A 15,518-nucleotide genomic window follows, 5' to 3' on the forward strand; every position below is an offset into this window, starting at 1 on the left:
TTATCTACCTTAATATTCCTTGTCTCTATCTATCTATATACCTATCTATACTGTATCCAGTGTATCTGTCCATCTATATGCCTTCATTCTTGAAAAGATGGCCACAAAACAATCGCATCCACGTCACCCTGTCCTATGCCGTCATGCTGCTCTCTCTAAGTCATACCACCTCACTCCTAATTTTTTTTTACTCTATTCTTCCATCTCATACTCGGTCTTCTTCCCCTCCCCCTCTTCACCTCCAACTCGCTCGTATACGCTCTTCTTGTCATTCTTATAGTCTGCACTCTCTCGAAAAGCTCTTTCACTTCCTCATTTGTCTCTGTCTCTCCACATTAACTCCACATGCTCCTCTCAGATACTCATATCCGCTGTTCTCTCAATCCCTATCACTTGTATATATTTTGCTATCTTACTATATTATTGTATTAGCTAACTTCTGCCGTCCTTCATTTTCTGGTCACCCCACATTGCACTTTTCTTTCTCCTATATCTTTCATGTTTTCTCTCACTATATATAAAGATCTACTGAAGCTTCTAAAAAAATAAATCTAAATAAATAAATAAATAAAATGAACAAGGGGAAATCCACAAGTCTAGTCAACATCGGATAAAAACCTGCTTAAACTAAACTCGCCATGTAATCTTGACCTTTGACCTACTGTTCTCAATAACAATAAGTCAACCTCTTTTGGGTGATCCTCAACACATCCACCAAGTCTGATCCAAAGTATATCAGAACTGTTTGGTTTTGTTGACGAACAGGTCAAACTTTCACCCTGGCTTTTGACAACTGTTATTAATGCTGAATTCCTTTGTTCTTGCCTGACCATTACTTCCTCCGGTAAGGATGGCTGAAATTAGATAAAAACTGAGTTAACTTTGTCCTGTATCCCTGGTTTTTGATCTTTCCGTGTGACCTTGACCTTTGACCGACTGATCTCAAAATCGAATGTTTTTATTCTTGCCATATCCTCAGTCTTCGGTCTAAATCAGATTTTAAAAATTTCTTACCATGCAACCTTGACCTCTGACCTACGGTTCTAAAAAAAAAAAAAAAAAAAAAAAAAAAAAAAAAACGGGTTGACACCTTAGCTGAAACTCAACACTCCCACCAAGTTTGGTTAAAATCGGATTTAAACCATTTATTTCGTTAAGCACACATGGATCGAACTTTGACTCTCTCCTGTGACTCCGACCTTTGACAGAGTTTTCAAAATATAATCACTTCATTCTTGCCTAACCCCCAACCGTTCCTCCAAGTTGGTCTAAGCTGAAGAGAAAAAAAAAATGCTTAAGCTAATTTGGTTACGTTAGCGTTTAAAATCGACCTGTGACCTTGACCTCTGACCTCATAAAAAAAAAATTGGTTTCCTCACTGGTTGACCATCATCCCTCTGCTAACTTTGGTAAGAATCGGATAAAAACTGAACTATTTGATTCTCTCTCTCTCTCTCTCTCTCTCTCTCTCTCTCTCTCTCTCTCTCTCACACACATGAGAGAGAGAGAGAGAGAGAGAGAGAGAGAGAGAGAGAGAGAGAGAGAGAGAGAGAGAGAGAGAGAGAGAATTTTTGAAGCCTGTTTGAGTCTAAGAGAGTGGAACCATAAAGAGATTTTGTCGGAAAAGAGGGAAGTGGATTTGTGGGGGTGGGGTAGGAGGGAGGGAGGGAGGGATAGGCAGGAAGGAGGGAGGAAAGTAGGAGGAAAGGACGGAAGGAAGGAGAGGTGGAAAGAAGGAAAGATTAAATGGGCGTGGAGAGGGAGAAAATGAAGGAAAGGTGATCAGTGAGGTGCGATGGAAAAAGGATGGGGGAAGGAACAGAAGGAGGGAAGAAAAGATGGAGGCGAAGAAAGGAGGCAAGGAGGGGTGGAGGAGTGAGAGGAAGGAGGGATGGAGGAGGGAGAAGGAGGGATGAAGGAAGAAGAGACAAGGAGATACGGAAGGAGGGAAATGATGGAGGGATGGAGGGAGAGAATGAAGAAGAAAACGTGTGTGTGTGTGTGTGTGTGTGTGTGTGTGTGTGTGTGTGTGTGTGTGTGAGAGAGAGAGAGAGAGAGAGAGAGAGAGAGGTAGCTAAATCAATTATTCACGACACACTCACCCTTCCACACAAACACACACACGCCCACTTTAACTTCCTTGCGTTTAAAGCTAGGTGATAAGAAGATAAGTGGGTGGATGAGTAGGCAGACAGATGGGCAGATAAATGACACCCAAGAATAGATAGAAGGCCAGAAACAAGAAGAAACAGGTAGACAGATTGAGACATAATGAAATTTTTAAACATAAACCAATGATAGCAAGTGTTAATAAATAGTAAAAAATAAACTGATAGATAAACAGGATATAAATAGATAGACTGATATGTGAGCAGTGTAGATAAATATTAAGACAGAGACAACCGATGAGATATACATGTAGCAAAAGACAGCCAGATAGATACAGTCCGATAGACAGCTATAGACATACAGATGGATAGGTAGATATATAGATAGAAGGATAAGTAAAACGATACAGACAGATAGACACAGCCAGAGAGAAAGCGGGAAAGGCAGACAGACAGACGTATACACATATATAGATGGACATCCTAATCCAGTCGGAGAACGGAGTTAACAGGGTGAGAACTTGCATAAGAGAGAGAGAGAGAGAGAGAGAGATTCATCAATTTTTCAGGTCATTTACCGAACACTTACCTTTGCTCACACACTCACTAATTCATTTTCTTTTACTTTACGGCGTTTAGAGATAGATAGATAGATAGACAGATAGGTAAGTATGTAGACAGATAGAGACACAGATACGCGGATGAACATGCAGAAAGACAGAAAGATCTACGAAAATAATTATATAAACATGAAGAAATATATCAACAGACAGAGATAACAGAAATACACACAAATAAATACTTACTTTGCCTATAAATAAATGACGATAAAAAGATATGTAAAAATAAACCAATAAACCGACAAATAGATAGATATATATACACATGTAGAATAGAAAAAACAGATAAACAGAGAAATACCGCTAAATAAAGAGAGAGAGAGAGAGAGAGAGAGAATCATAAACCTTTGGTCCCAGCGAGATAATCTAGCGTAAATTCCAATAGTAGTACATGCTAGAAAGCTAAAATAAATAAATAAATAAATAAATAAACAGACGATATAGCAGCCAGACACTCAGTATACAAAATTTACAGTTACACAGACCACACACACCTTAATTCCAATCGCGGTGCTCCAGCCGTAACATTAATAAAAACAGCTGATAGATAAACAGAATGACTGTGACAGATAATGTTGTCAGTACTCACAAACATATTCTCAAGGGCGTGTTTGGCCAACCAGCAATTGAGAAAAACTGGCACAAATAGATTCCTTAGTGGCGACCAACAAATCTGGAAGGCAAGGAAGAGTACATAAAGTTACATAAGTTACAGATTATTTTACAAGTTACATTATACAAGTTAAATAATATTCTACAAGTTACATAACATTATCAGCTGTGACCAACAAATTCGAAAAGAAAAATACACACATTTATAGAGGTAAATTGAGTTATATAATATTCTAGACAGTGACCAAAAAATCTGGAGGGAACTGTTACTGCGGGCTCATGGCCTTTGGTTCCTTCTTCCTCGCATTTAAAAAAAAAAAACAACTACACAAAGTTATACATAGTTGCATAATACTTAGTAGTGACCAAGAAATCTGAAAGGGAAAGAAAAAATACATACAATTACATAGTTACATAAAGTTACATAATATTCTTAGTAGTGAACAGCAGATCTACAAGGTGACAGAAAATTATATGTATTTACACTGAATTACTTATAATTTTCTCAGCTTTGACCAACATTAGTGACAAGGGGCAGAAAAAGTACATACAGCTACAGTGCATTACAAAACAGTACATTCCGGCACAAAACAGCACTTAGCATTTCACCTAAGAAAATGTGCTTGTAATGAAAGGATAAATTTCGTACATAATAACTAACAAAAACTGGGGCATAACTGAAAATCCAATATGTTGGAATACTTTCATGTCAGAATTACTGCTTTTCATCATTTATATGCGTTTTTTATTATCACATATGTATTTTCTATGCAAGGAAGACGGAAACAAAGGCCAGGAGCCCACAAGATTATTCCCTCCATGAAAAAACAGAAACAAGATAAAAGAGGGTCAAATTCAAGATCCGTTCACATCGAGATGCCTGGACACACTGCATTCGAAAGACTGGAGGTGATAGGCAGCTGGAAATAAAGAGGAAGACTGATACCTGTTGAAAGAATAGATTGATAGACTGAGATATACAGAAAGACTGACATACACTGTAGATAGATAAATATTTAAACATATGAGCGCACACACACACACACACGCACGCACGCACACACACACACACACACACACACACACACACACACACACACACATATTCGTTCACTTAAAAAGATACACATACAAACATACATACATAACAATATTCCCCCTCTTATACACACACCTACCCTCTCTCTCTCTCTCTCTCAGAAGAAGAAGAAGAAATTAAGGAAAGGAATATGCAATAAAATTCTCGTTACAGAAAACTGCTAAGTGAAAGGAAAATACCCGCATACTAATACATACACATATATACACATTGACGACACTTGCACACGCACACACACACACGCATATACTGTATACAAACGCACATAGGTACACACATCAGTCTCATTTTATCCTCTACACACACACACACACACACACACACACACACACACACACACAATACATTCATGGAGACATAATAATGCAAAATGCGATTCATACATATATATATATATATATATATATATATATATATATATATATATATATATATATATATATATATATATATATATATATATATAAACAAATACAGTACATACATAGCAACGCACATACACATGGACACGGACAGAAGCACACACACGAACGACTAAGGGGGTGCAAAAATTCTTAAAGGAAACTGTAATATAAACACACACACACACATCTAATCAGCCTAAGAGTGCGTTGGTCGGTGGCTCTATACGAGAGAGAGAGAGAGAGAGAGAGAGAGAGAGAGAGAGAGAGTGCGTTGGTCGGTGGCTCTATACGAGAGAGAGAGAGAGAGAGAGAGAGAGAGAGAGAGAGAGAGAGAGAGAGAGAGAGAGAGAGAGAGAGAGAGAGAGGCTTAGCTGAGAACTTCATCATGGCTCAACCAACATTTCTAAACAAATATTATAGACTGTCTCTCTCTCTCTCTCTCTCTTCATCATGCCTCAACCAACATTTCTAAACAAATATTATTGTCTCTTTCTCTCTCTCTCTCTCTCTCTCTCTCTCTCTCTCTCTCTCTCTCTCTCTCTCAGAATTACACCCTTACCCCTCTTCCACACACACATAAACACTTAATTAACACACTAAATTACTCCTCCACACACACACACACACACACACACACACACACACACACCACCCACCGTGAGTATAAAAGGTATGGTGTTGATGAGCTCCAGTAGGAAGTGGAAGGACCGTAGAGTTTGCCATACGTTGCCCTGAAAAACATTAATACCAGAACAAAATATTAATAAAGAAAAACACATTAATACCAGAACAAAATATTAATAACGAAAAACACATTAATACCAGAACAAAATATTAATAACGAAAAACACATTAATCCCAGGACAAAATATTAATAAAGAAAAACACATTAATACCAGAACAAAATATTAATAACGAAAAACACATTAATACCAGAACAAAATATTAATAACGAAAAACACATTAATACCAGAACAAAATATTAATAACGAAAAACACATTAATCCCAGGACAAAATATTAATAACGAAAAACACATTAATACCAGAACAAAATATTAATAACGAAAAACACATTAATACCAAAACAAAATATGAATAAAGAAAAACACATTAATACCAAAACAAAATATTAATAACGAAAAACACATTAATCCCAGGACAAAATATTAATAAAAGAAAAACACATTAATCCCAGGACAAAATATTAATAAAGAAAAACACATTAATACCAGAACAAAATATTAATACCAAACACAAAAGCATAAGCATTATTACAAGAAGAAAATAGTAATCATTATCATCATCATCATCATCATCACCCTTACCTTACGAAGAATGTGGCATGATAAATTACTAATACAAAACACTCCCCCCACCCCACATACCAGGGACAACTCTAGTAGGGCTAATCAATTCCGGGTAACTCTAGACTATATTATTCCGCTCAGGAGTGGCTATAGGAACCTGAATGTGTTAATACTGGTACTACTAACCCTCTAAAGATCAGGACAACTCTTGTATTCTATTCTTCATAACGTAGGACGAGTGATTAACACAGAATGAGTCATGGGTGCTTGAGCTAAGTCAGAACGAGAGAGAGAGAGAGAGAGAGAGAGAGAGAGAGAGAGAGAGAGAGAGAGAGAGAGAGAGAGAGAGAGAGAGAGAGAGAGAGAGAGTTACAGGAACGTGAAGGCTCTCATACCCTCATCATGAATCCGGTCAATAAATATGGATTCAGGTCATGCCTACGAGGGAGTGTGCAGAAAAACAACGCTATTGATTACACGGCTGGCCACATGTGAGGGAGTGGGTGCGTCCAGGTCAAGGTCCGTTCAAAACAAGGTGGAGAACGAGGTGGTGAACAAGGTGGGTGTACAAAAAGATGGAGAACAAGGAGGAGAACAAGGCTATATAGCATGCCTATCGACAGCACGTGAGTCATTAAGGTAAATACAGTTCTTTTACCTTAAGCTGGCCTAGATTTTCGTCCTCGTGCACCTTACTTTCATGCAGCTCAGTTCCAGAAAAAGACAATGTTTCGGTTTTACATCCTTTTCACAGCACTGTTTCATGAATAGCACCGTATTTCACTGTTCATGTCTTGCTACAGCTCAGCATTCAAGATGAAGAGATGGTAATTCTAGGCCATGTTAGACTCCAGTATAATCAATTTTTTCCCTGAGTCCAAATCTTCCCTTTGAACAATCTACTTTTCATCCAGTTCCCTAATTGAGCTCCTATGTCAATAGGGACAAGAGGGAAACAGACCTTGCCCACCAGTCTGACCACGCAGAGAATCGAACTCAGATCCGTCGAGTTGCGAGCGGGATGTGCTAACCAATACACCCATAACACCAACAAGTGCAGTAGGGGGATGGATCGTTACTGAGCAGGGACTTACTGAACAGTCCTCGATTAATTCTAACTTCCAGCTCACGTCAATTCAGAATTAGAATGATTAAGTCTCATTATCTTAAGTCCTATTGAGCCTATTAATGAGACATATTGATGGCTGGCTACCTCTCTCTCTCTCTCTCTCTCTCTCTCTCTCTCTCCACTACTAAGAATCATAAGCAACCATTAACCCTTTCCATCCCGTCACATACTTATACATTTATTTCTGCTGTTACCAGGCGATTTTAATTCGCTTAGGGGAGGCATTTTGTTGTGAAGAGGCTAATGACGGCTAAATGTTACTCCTTTTATTTCAGAAACTCTCCAAGCCAAATAAAATAATCTCGAGGTGGTGGTAGTAGTAGTAGTAGTAGTAGTAGTAGTAGCAGTAGTAGTAGTAGTAGCAGTAGTAGTAATGTAGTGGCCCCAAGTTTATCCCTAATGTGAACTCAGTGGACTGCAGGCTGATGCTGCCCTTGTCCCGCAGTCCACCCATCCTTCTTTCGCAGGGCATGAAGGAAGCAGAGGAACGTCTGTATAACTGGGCAAAGGAGCCATTCTGTCATACCAGTGTCACCACGTGAAGGTGTCCCTCTCCAGCACCCACCTCGGACTAGTAAGAACGAAATGCAAAGTACCTCATCAGAGTAAATGAGTTATAAAGTACTGGAATCCTACTCAGTACAATATCAAACGCAAAATTTAGTTTCTTAAGTGTTGTGAAAACCTGGAGACACGACAGAACGTGCTCCAAGATTTTTTTCCACCTAAATATTGACCGTGCATTAGGTACCACTCGGACACTATCGCTGTATGATAGAGCAAACACACAATCCACAAACTTCGAAGCAGCAGCAGCATTTTTCTCCCATGCAGCAGCATCGTTTTTTCTATCACATTAGGAATATATAAGTCAGTCACTGTAACATATACTGTAAGCTCATGAATCTACAACCTCATATGTCAGCGCCACAGGAGTGCAGTGATCTGCAATCTCAGCTCATGGCCTGGTACAACTCAGCTAGGAAGGTGTAGTTTTAATCAAGACAAAGTCCGAGACAGTAAAAATACCGAAAACAGACATCTTCAACTTCATATTACTTAAGTGTACTCACCTTGTAGCTTAGATATGCCATTAACAGAGCTTCTGACAGTGACACTGTTGCAACGGCCACCTGTAGGGCCCACAGCGGCAGTGTTCTGTTGACCCACAGCACCGCCTGCCAGTTGATGATGGGGTCCTCCTGAAACATCTCGTCCGTCAGGTTGCGGTAGTGCAGGAAGAACCCCGTGTGGTTCCTGTCCTCCTCGCATCCGTAGCTGCAAGGAAGAGTGACATGAAGAGGCAGGGAACGGAGAAATATATGAGGGAGAGTGAGTAAAGAGGAGGGAGAAAGATGGGTGAGAGAGAAGGAAATGGAAGAAATGATGGGAAACCCTTGTGATTCCTGTCCTCCTCGCACCCACAGCTGGCGAAGAGAGACAGTGCGAGACAGATTGGTGAGAGAGAAATGAAGAGAGGTGAAAGAAGCACGGGAAGGAATGGGAGTTAGGGTCTTTTGGGAACATTTACAATCAGTCTCTTAGGTTGTACTAAAGGAAGACTATAGTGGCATTCGTGTCTTAGTCAACACCGTATATGAGAGAGAGAGAGAGAGAGAGAGAGAGAGAGAGAGAGAGAGAGAGAGAGAGAGATTCCAGCCGTAACAGCATAAGAAAAAAGGTCGCTGTCCTATGTCCAATAGGTCAGGTATGGGAGAGGGAGGTAGGCAAGACGGTAGGTAGGCATGGTAAGTAGGAAGACAGGAAGGACTTCAGTAGTTAATCAGACGGTAAGTAGGAGGGAAACGCGAAAGTAGGTAGGTGGGTGGGTATATAAAGACAATTAGTAAGTAGGAAATCAGTAAATTGACAATGAGTAAGTTAGGAAGCCTGGAGGTAAATAGGCAGGTAGGTAGGTAGGTAGGTAAGTACGAGTAGGTATGCCTTCCCTCCCTCCTCTTCCATTCCTTCCCCTTTCCCTCCACTTTTCCGTCCCTCTTCCTCTACTTTCCATTCCGCATTCCTTCCCGTCTTCCACCTCCATTATCTCCTCCATTTTGTCTTTCCATCCTCTCACCCTTCATTCCTCTTCCATTCCTTTGTCTCCCTTTCCCTCCCTCCATTTCTTCTTTCCTTCCTTCTTTACCTACCTACCTACCTATTACATTCTTTCCTTCATTCGTGCCTCCCCAACCCTCCCTCCATTCCATCCTACCTACCTACCCACCTACCTAACTTTCCTTCGTCCATTCTTCCTTCCTTCAAGCTGCCCTATCCTTCCCTCCATTCCTTCCTACCTACCTACCTACTACCTTCCATCCATCCTTCCTTCCTCCCTTCCTTCCACTCCACAAATGCAATAATGTACCCCCTAGATGGACGTGAGGAATTCAGTGTTGAACTGGAAGTGGAAGGGACACAAACGCAAATACTTCTGAGTGGTTGTGCCCAGTGGAGAGAGAAAGAGAGAGAGAGAGAGAGAGAGAGAGAGAGAGCACGAACAAAAAAAAAAAAAAAACTCATGGTGACAAGGAAAAATGGTTAATTTTACGCTTCTGTTCCACAAGTTTGTAGTTTCTGTGAGCGGACGGAAATGATATACAGGATCATCATCATTACTATACGCAGGATCATCATCAGCAACATCATCACCATAATTACCACCTTAATCGTAGTTCCCGACCCTAATTAGGGTTGGGGTAAGGTTAGGTCCAAAGGGCAAGGAAAAAAACTGAGAACAAAAAACTAACCAACAATCTGCCCAATCAAATAAAACACACACTCTTTCACTCACCATTTAAGTCCCTGGATCCAGACAGAACCACACAAAATAGGTAAAAAAAAAGAAAAAAAGGAGGGAGGAATCAATCAGCACAGTCAGTTAAATGGGCCGCATAATCATTCACACATCATTCAAGCCATAAGAATCCTGGGTCTCCTCTTGACACACACACAAACACACACACACACACACACACACACACACACACACACACACACACACACACACACACATACACACACAATATCAGCGCATGAACACTGTTTCTTATTGTAATATTTTTCTGTGATCATATTCCACATATTATATCTGTGGGACTGACTGATTTCGTTGACCACTAAATTAAAACCTGAGTGCAGCAACAATCATCAGCTTCTCCGTGCATTCTTCACCCATCCACATCAATCCTATAGAGTTCCTTAGTTTCCTGAATCTCTTATACCTCTGTCGCACACACACTCGTTCACCCTCTCTCTCTCTCTCTCTCTCTCTCTAGAACTGCAACCCTTTTTGCAATCAGACAACTCTCGCTTTCATGCATAAATCATTTAAGGTCCAAAACATCACGAAAGAAAAATCTTTGCATTTTTTTTTTTTTTTTAAACATTTTTGGCCCACTGGAAAATGAGAGAGAGAGAGAGAGAGAGAGAGAGAGAGAGAGAGAGATCTAGGTTAAACTGAAGAGGGGTATACTGTACAGCACTCCATTCTGTTACACCAGGGCATCGATACAGGAGTGTAGCTGGGACAAAGAGATGGAGACAAAGAACGAGGTGAAGGAGGTGTAGGGTGGGGAAGAAGGGGTGAAGGAGGGATAGGAGGAAGGAGAAGAAAGGCTATGGAAGAAGGAAAAAAGAAGGAAAAAAACGGATGAGAAAAGGAAAGAGATTAGAGGGGAGAACATGAAGAATCAGATGGACATAAGGAAGAGAGAAAGGATGGATGGAAGGAAGGAAGGAAGGTAGGAAGGATGCCAAGGAGACGGAGATAAAGGAGGAGGGTGCAGGGTACGGAAAGGCGGGTGAAAGAGATTAGGGGGAAGAGGGAAGGAAGAAGAAAAGCAAGAATAATGGAAGGTTTGTTTAGTTATCGATTGCTCTCTCCATTTATCAATCTTTCTATCCACCTGTCTATCTATCTATCTATCTACATATCCTGTTTAGCTGTCCATCTACCGGTATCTTATCTAAATACTTCTAATTTCATATCTGTCTACCGAAATTATTACGTTTATCTATCAATCTAGCTTTGTGTCTATCTGTCTATCAATCCGCTTATCTATCTGTGTCTATTTATTAGCCAAGCAGCTATGGGGTCGCGTGGATTAATCTGGGTACATACTGTGTGTGTGTGAGAGAGAGAGAGAGAGAGAGAGAGAGAGAGAGAGAGAGAGAGAGAGAGAGAGAGAGAGAGAGAGAGAGAGAGAGAGAGAGAGAGAGAGAGAGAGAGAGAGAGAGTTACATAGATACAGAGACCACACAGACCTTACGGTCCCTACGAGGTGGTCCGGCCTTAATCCTAATATAGTGCATAGAAGCAGGAGAAAAGGATAGCATAGCATAGCAGAGAGAGAGAGAGAGAGAGAGAGAGAGAGAGAGAGAGAGAGAGAGGTTACTGAGTACACGAATAGGCCTATCTGTAATACAAAATTCATTCATCCTCAGACAGGCCTACCCTCTGACATTTGGAAAACACCCTAGGCCTATGGATAACCTGGAAAGAGAAACAGAAAGCCTAATGCGTTTAAAATTAACTCTCTCTCTCTCTCTCTCTTTTGTCGGGGCTAGTGTCACATTATTGGTTGCTCTCTTTAATAATTTTCCTTAAATTTCTACCTTCTGATCTGTCATCAACTCCCCCTCCCCTCCTCCTTTCTCTCTCTCTCTCTCTCTCCACTTTGGCGACATAATTAATACCCCGTTTCTCTCTCTTTCCTCGTGTACCCAGCTCTTCCCTCTCTTTCCACTCTTCTCAACTCCAGTCTTCTCTCCTCTCCTTTCTCTCATCCTTTTTCCCTGCTTTCTATTTCCCTTCCCTCTCTTATTTGCTCTCTCTCTCTTTGAATAAACAGAAAGCTTAAAACTGATATCCTTTTCTAAATGAAGAAAAAATTGTACACCAACTACTTTTTAATAAACGTAAGTCGTCTATAGGCAATTATAGAATATTTAAGCGTTTACTGTACTAGGTTGATAAGAAAAAAATATATATATAAATTTTCGTGTATACTTACCATTTTGCTCTAATGGGATCGTCGTCAATGCAGACTCTAACTATATACAGTGCACAGGTGAGCAGTTTGATGACTAGGTTGAAGATACGTATACGCAGACCTGAGGAACAAAGGAGACAAGAGTTAGTCCACAAGGACAGATAAATCGATAGATAGATAGACAGACTGATAGACAGGGAGACAGACGGATAGAGGAACATGTATTCTTAGGTGGGTAATTGGTCAAGTTTCTCTGGATAATGGAATACTGTGTAAAATGGAAGTGTATTTTGGGAACAACGCATGGACTTCTGTCTGGGGAATTTCTTGTTAAAAATTTTCTCCGAGAATAACTCACTAATCCCACAACTCTCGGAAAAGACTTAGACACAGTTGTCACATTTAATGATTCTTCACTAATCAGCGCGTGTGGGCAACCAGGGGGGTGGGGGGGAGGAGTCTGGACCCCACCTTTCTAAAATTATAAGCTGCACGGGAAGGCAGTCATCTAGTCATTGTCTCATAATTTTAGTTATTCAATCAGCCGTTAATGCTTGTTCCCTGGATTACCGCCTTTCTACATAACAAGACATAATTTTTTTCTGCTGTAGACTATTTTGAATATTCTAAGCATCAGAATCCCAAGAATAATGTTAACCAAAATTCAGCCTCTCCCCACCCCCTTCCCATAACAAATCCTGGCTGTGCCCCTGAAGTCTCTGCCAACCTTCCATTACGTTGGTGGTTCGCACATTCTTTCTCACATTTCCTTCCTTAGCGGGTCATCAAAATCCTCGACAATCCTCTTCCCTTCTACAGAAGTTAATATATGTAATTCTGATAATGACTCGATTAGCTGATGTATACTCATTAATATATTGTTATCAGGTGACTCAACACTGAGTGACAAGCCAAATGGTTTCTTATGGACCACGAAACCATTTGCTACGTTGAGTGGTAATCATATCAATAACTGGGTTAAGGCGCTCCAACCGGATGACGACCATTAAAAGTTTACATTCTAGGGGTGGCTGGGGTTCACTGCTCATGTAATGCCACTCAGGGACAAGCGGCAGGTCAGTCAGCCTTCAATGTCTAGAATAAATGGACTAGCCCCGGGCCCCTACACTCCTGATGGGGCAAGAAGGAACTGGATTTTCTAACGACTGGCCAACGTCAATTACCAACAAATACTAATAAAGGCTTTCGCTCACACAATGAATTTCACTCAAAATTAGACACTAGTCGGTAGTTTTCACCTGACAGAACTGGACCACTCCCACAACTTGTGTAGCCTACTAAGTCGTGGTTGAAAGTCGATGAACCTCAGTTATTAGGCAGGTACGGGTCTCCTTGATTACTAGTCAATTCAACCCCTTCAGTCTAACTACACTCCGGAATCAAATGAGATGAACGGATTAAGGATCTTTGTAAGGATAGAGCAAATCCATTACAGCTTACAAACTTCAGTCACTTGGACTTATTGCTAATACTACGATACATCTCAGTGCGCTGCAAAAGGGCTAGTGAGGGACACCTTCACACGGTGGCACCGAAACAGACGGGTAACGCCGCTACCTGGTGACACAAACGTCCCTCAACGCCTTCCCTATCCCCCGAAAGAAGGATGACTGACTGTGGGAAAAGAACAGTTTTAGCCTGCAACACACTAAGTTCAAGTCTAGATAACCCTGGGGTTGTAACGGCAGCAGCAGCAACAGCAGCAGAGAGAACAACCAATCACTACAACAACAACAACAACAACAACAACAACAACAACGACTACTACTACAACTACCTGGACTGGAAATAATTTAGATTCTTGTTAACTTTTTCGGATAATACATTTTCCTTGCTTGCATCTCCACCTTTTCTTCGCCAATAGGTAACCGCAGACTGGGAACCTAGGTATTTTTTTTTTTCTATTTTTCAATAAACTTCCGTACAATGTTTGTATGTGCTTGTTGGGGTTTGATATACATATTTAAAATTAAGTAGGTACAGTGTGCAATACTTCATCGGTACGTATATTTCTCTCTCTCTCTCTCTCTCTCTCTCTTCTGATAACCCCAAAGTGGAGTGCGTTAACCTTATCTCAGACCCTGTGATAAGAAAGTGTGTTGAGTGTGTTAGGTTTGTTAAGTGGTTGAGCGAGCGAGCGAGCCAGACAGCGAGAGAGGTTGTACGTCAGTTAGTCCTTCAGTTTTTATCTGCAGTTCAGAGACGATCAATTAGTACATGAATTTTAAGTACATTTCCACACTAACAAGATACTCTCTCTCTCTCTCTCTCCAAATGTTTAAAGAATGTTTTTTCGAAATCTTACACTCAAAACTGAATAAAGTACTGCGGTGACAAAAACAAGAAAAACTCACACACACACACACCAGAATCGACAGGTAAGGGCCCTTCTTGCATCACCGTCTCTCTCTCTCTCTCTCTCTCTCTCTCTCTCTCTCTCTTCATTTCCCCCCATAATTAAACACAGAATGACATATCGATGACGGTGACTTGGAACAATGCAGCTCCTTTCACATAACCCCCCCTACCCCCATCTCTCTCTCTCTCTCTCTCTCTCTCTCTCTCTCTCTCTTCTCCTTCTCTCTCTCTCCCACACACACACACACACACACATACACACACACAGGGTACCAGACAGTAACCAAAATGATGTTGAGTATGAAAATTCTCTCTCTCTCTCTCTCTCTCTCTCTCTCTCTCTCTCTCTCTCTCTCTCAGGGCATGACTATGAATCCAGAAATCTGCTCTATGAGGACCACAGAATTCTGGATATGGTCTGGAACTCTGATTAATTGGGATCGAATACTCTGTCATGTCGTCTCTGAAGACTTGATATCGGAATGTGAAGGAAGGTTTTATTTTTAGTTTTTAATTTTTAGGTTATCTTCATCATCATCATCGTCATCATGACACCACTATTCCCACGTTGGCAGAGTCCCTATTAATTCCTACCCCACATCACCACCAAACTATAAGTACCATACTACTCCGTACCACACACCACACCACACCCGATTTTGATTATACGAGTATATATATATCACATATACTGTATGTCAAAACAAAGACTAAAGACAGATGCATGAATGAATGATATTCTGTCCACATTATACTCTATCGCGTCTCTAAGTCTTGATTATTGAGCTGGAAATAATTAACACTAGAATATGATGCCAGGCAAAAAGGGATGTTGTGGAAACGATACAGAACCGTAGTATTGCTT

The 15,518-nt window shown here is 40.6% G+C and overlaps 1 protein-coding gene across 1 annotated transcript in view; it reads right to left on the minus strand.

The window, feature by feature from the left end:
- LOC145400916 (potassium channel subfamily T member 2-like) overlaps positions 1-15,518 on the minus strand; it is a 222,844-nt gene that overhangs the window by 167,673 nt on the left and 39,653 nt on the right. The window contains exons 4-7 of the mRNA XM_080273274.1: positions 12,296-12,395; positions 8,354-8,558; positions 5,500-5,574; positions 3,318-3,401 (exon numbers count right to left, since the gene is read on the minus strand). Coding sequence (XP_080129400.1) covers positions 3,318-3,401; positions 5,500-5,574; positions 8,354-8,558; positions 12,296-12,395 — 464 coding nt within the window. The remainder of the gene's footprint in view (positions 1-3,317; positions 3,402-5,499; positions 5,575-8,353; positions 8,559-12,295; positions 12,396-15,518) is intronic.

Source organism: Coenobita brevimanus, chromosome 54, assembly GCF_032717465.1.
Source record: "Coenobita brevimanus isolate Jiangsu-jjx chromosome 54, ASM3271746v2, whole genome shotgun sequence".
In the NCBI taxonomy this organism is placed as follows: Eukaryota; Metazoa; Arthropoda; class Malacostraca; order Decapoda; family Coenobitidae; genus Coenobita; species Coenobita brevimanus.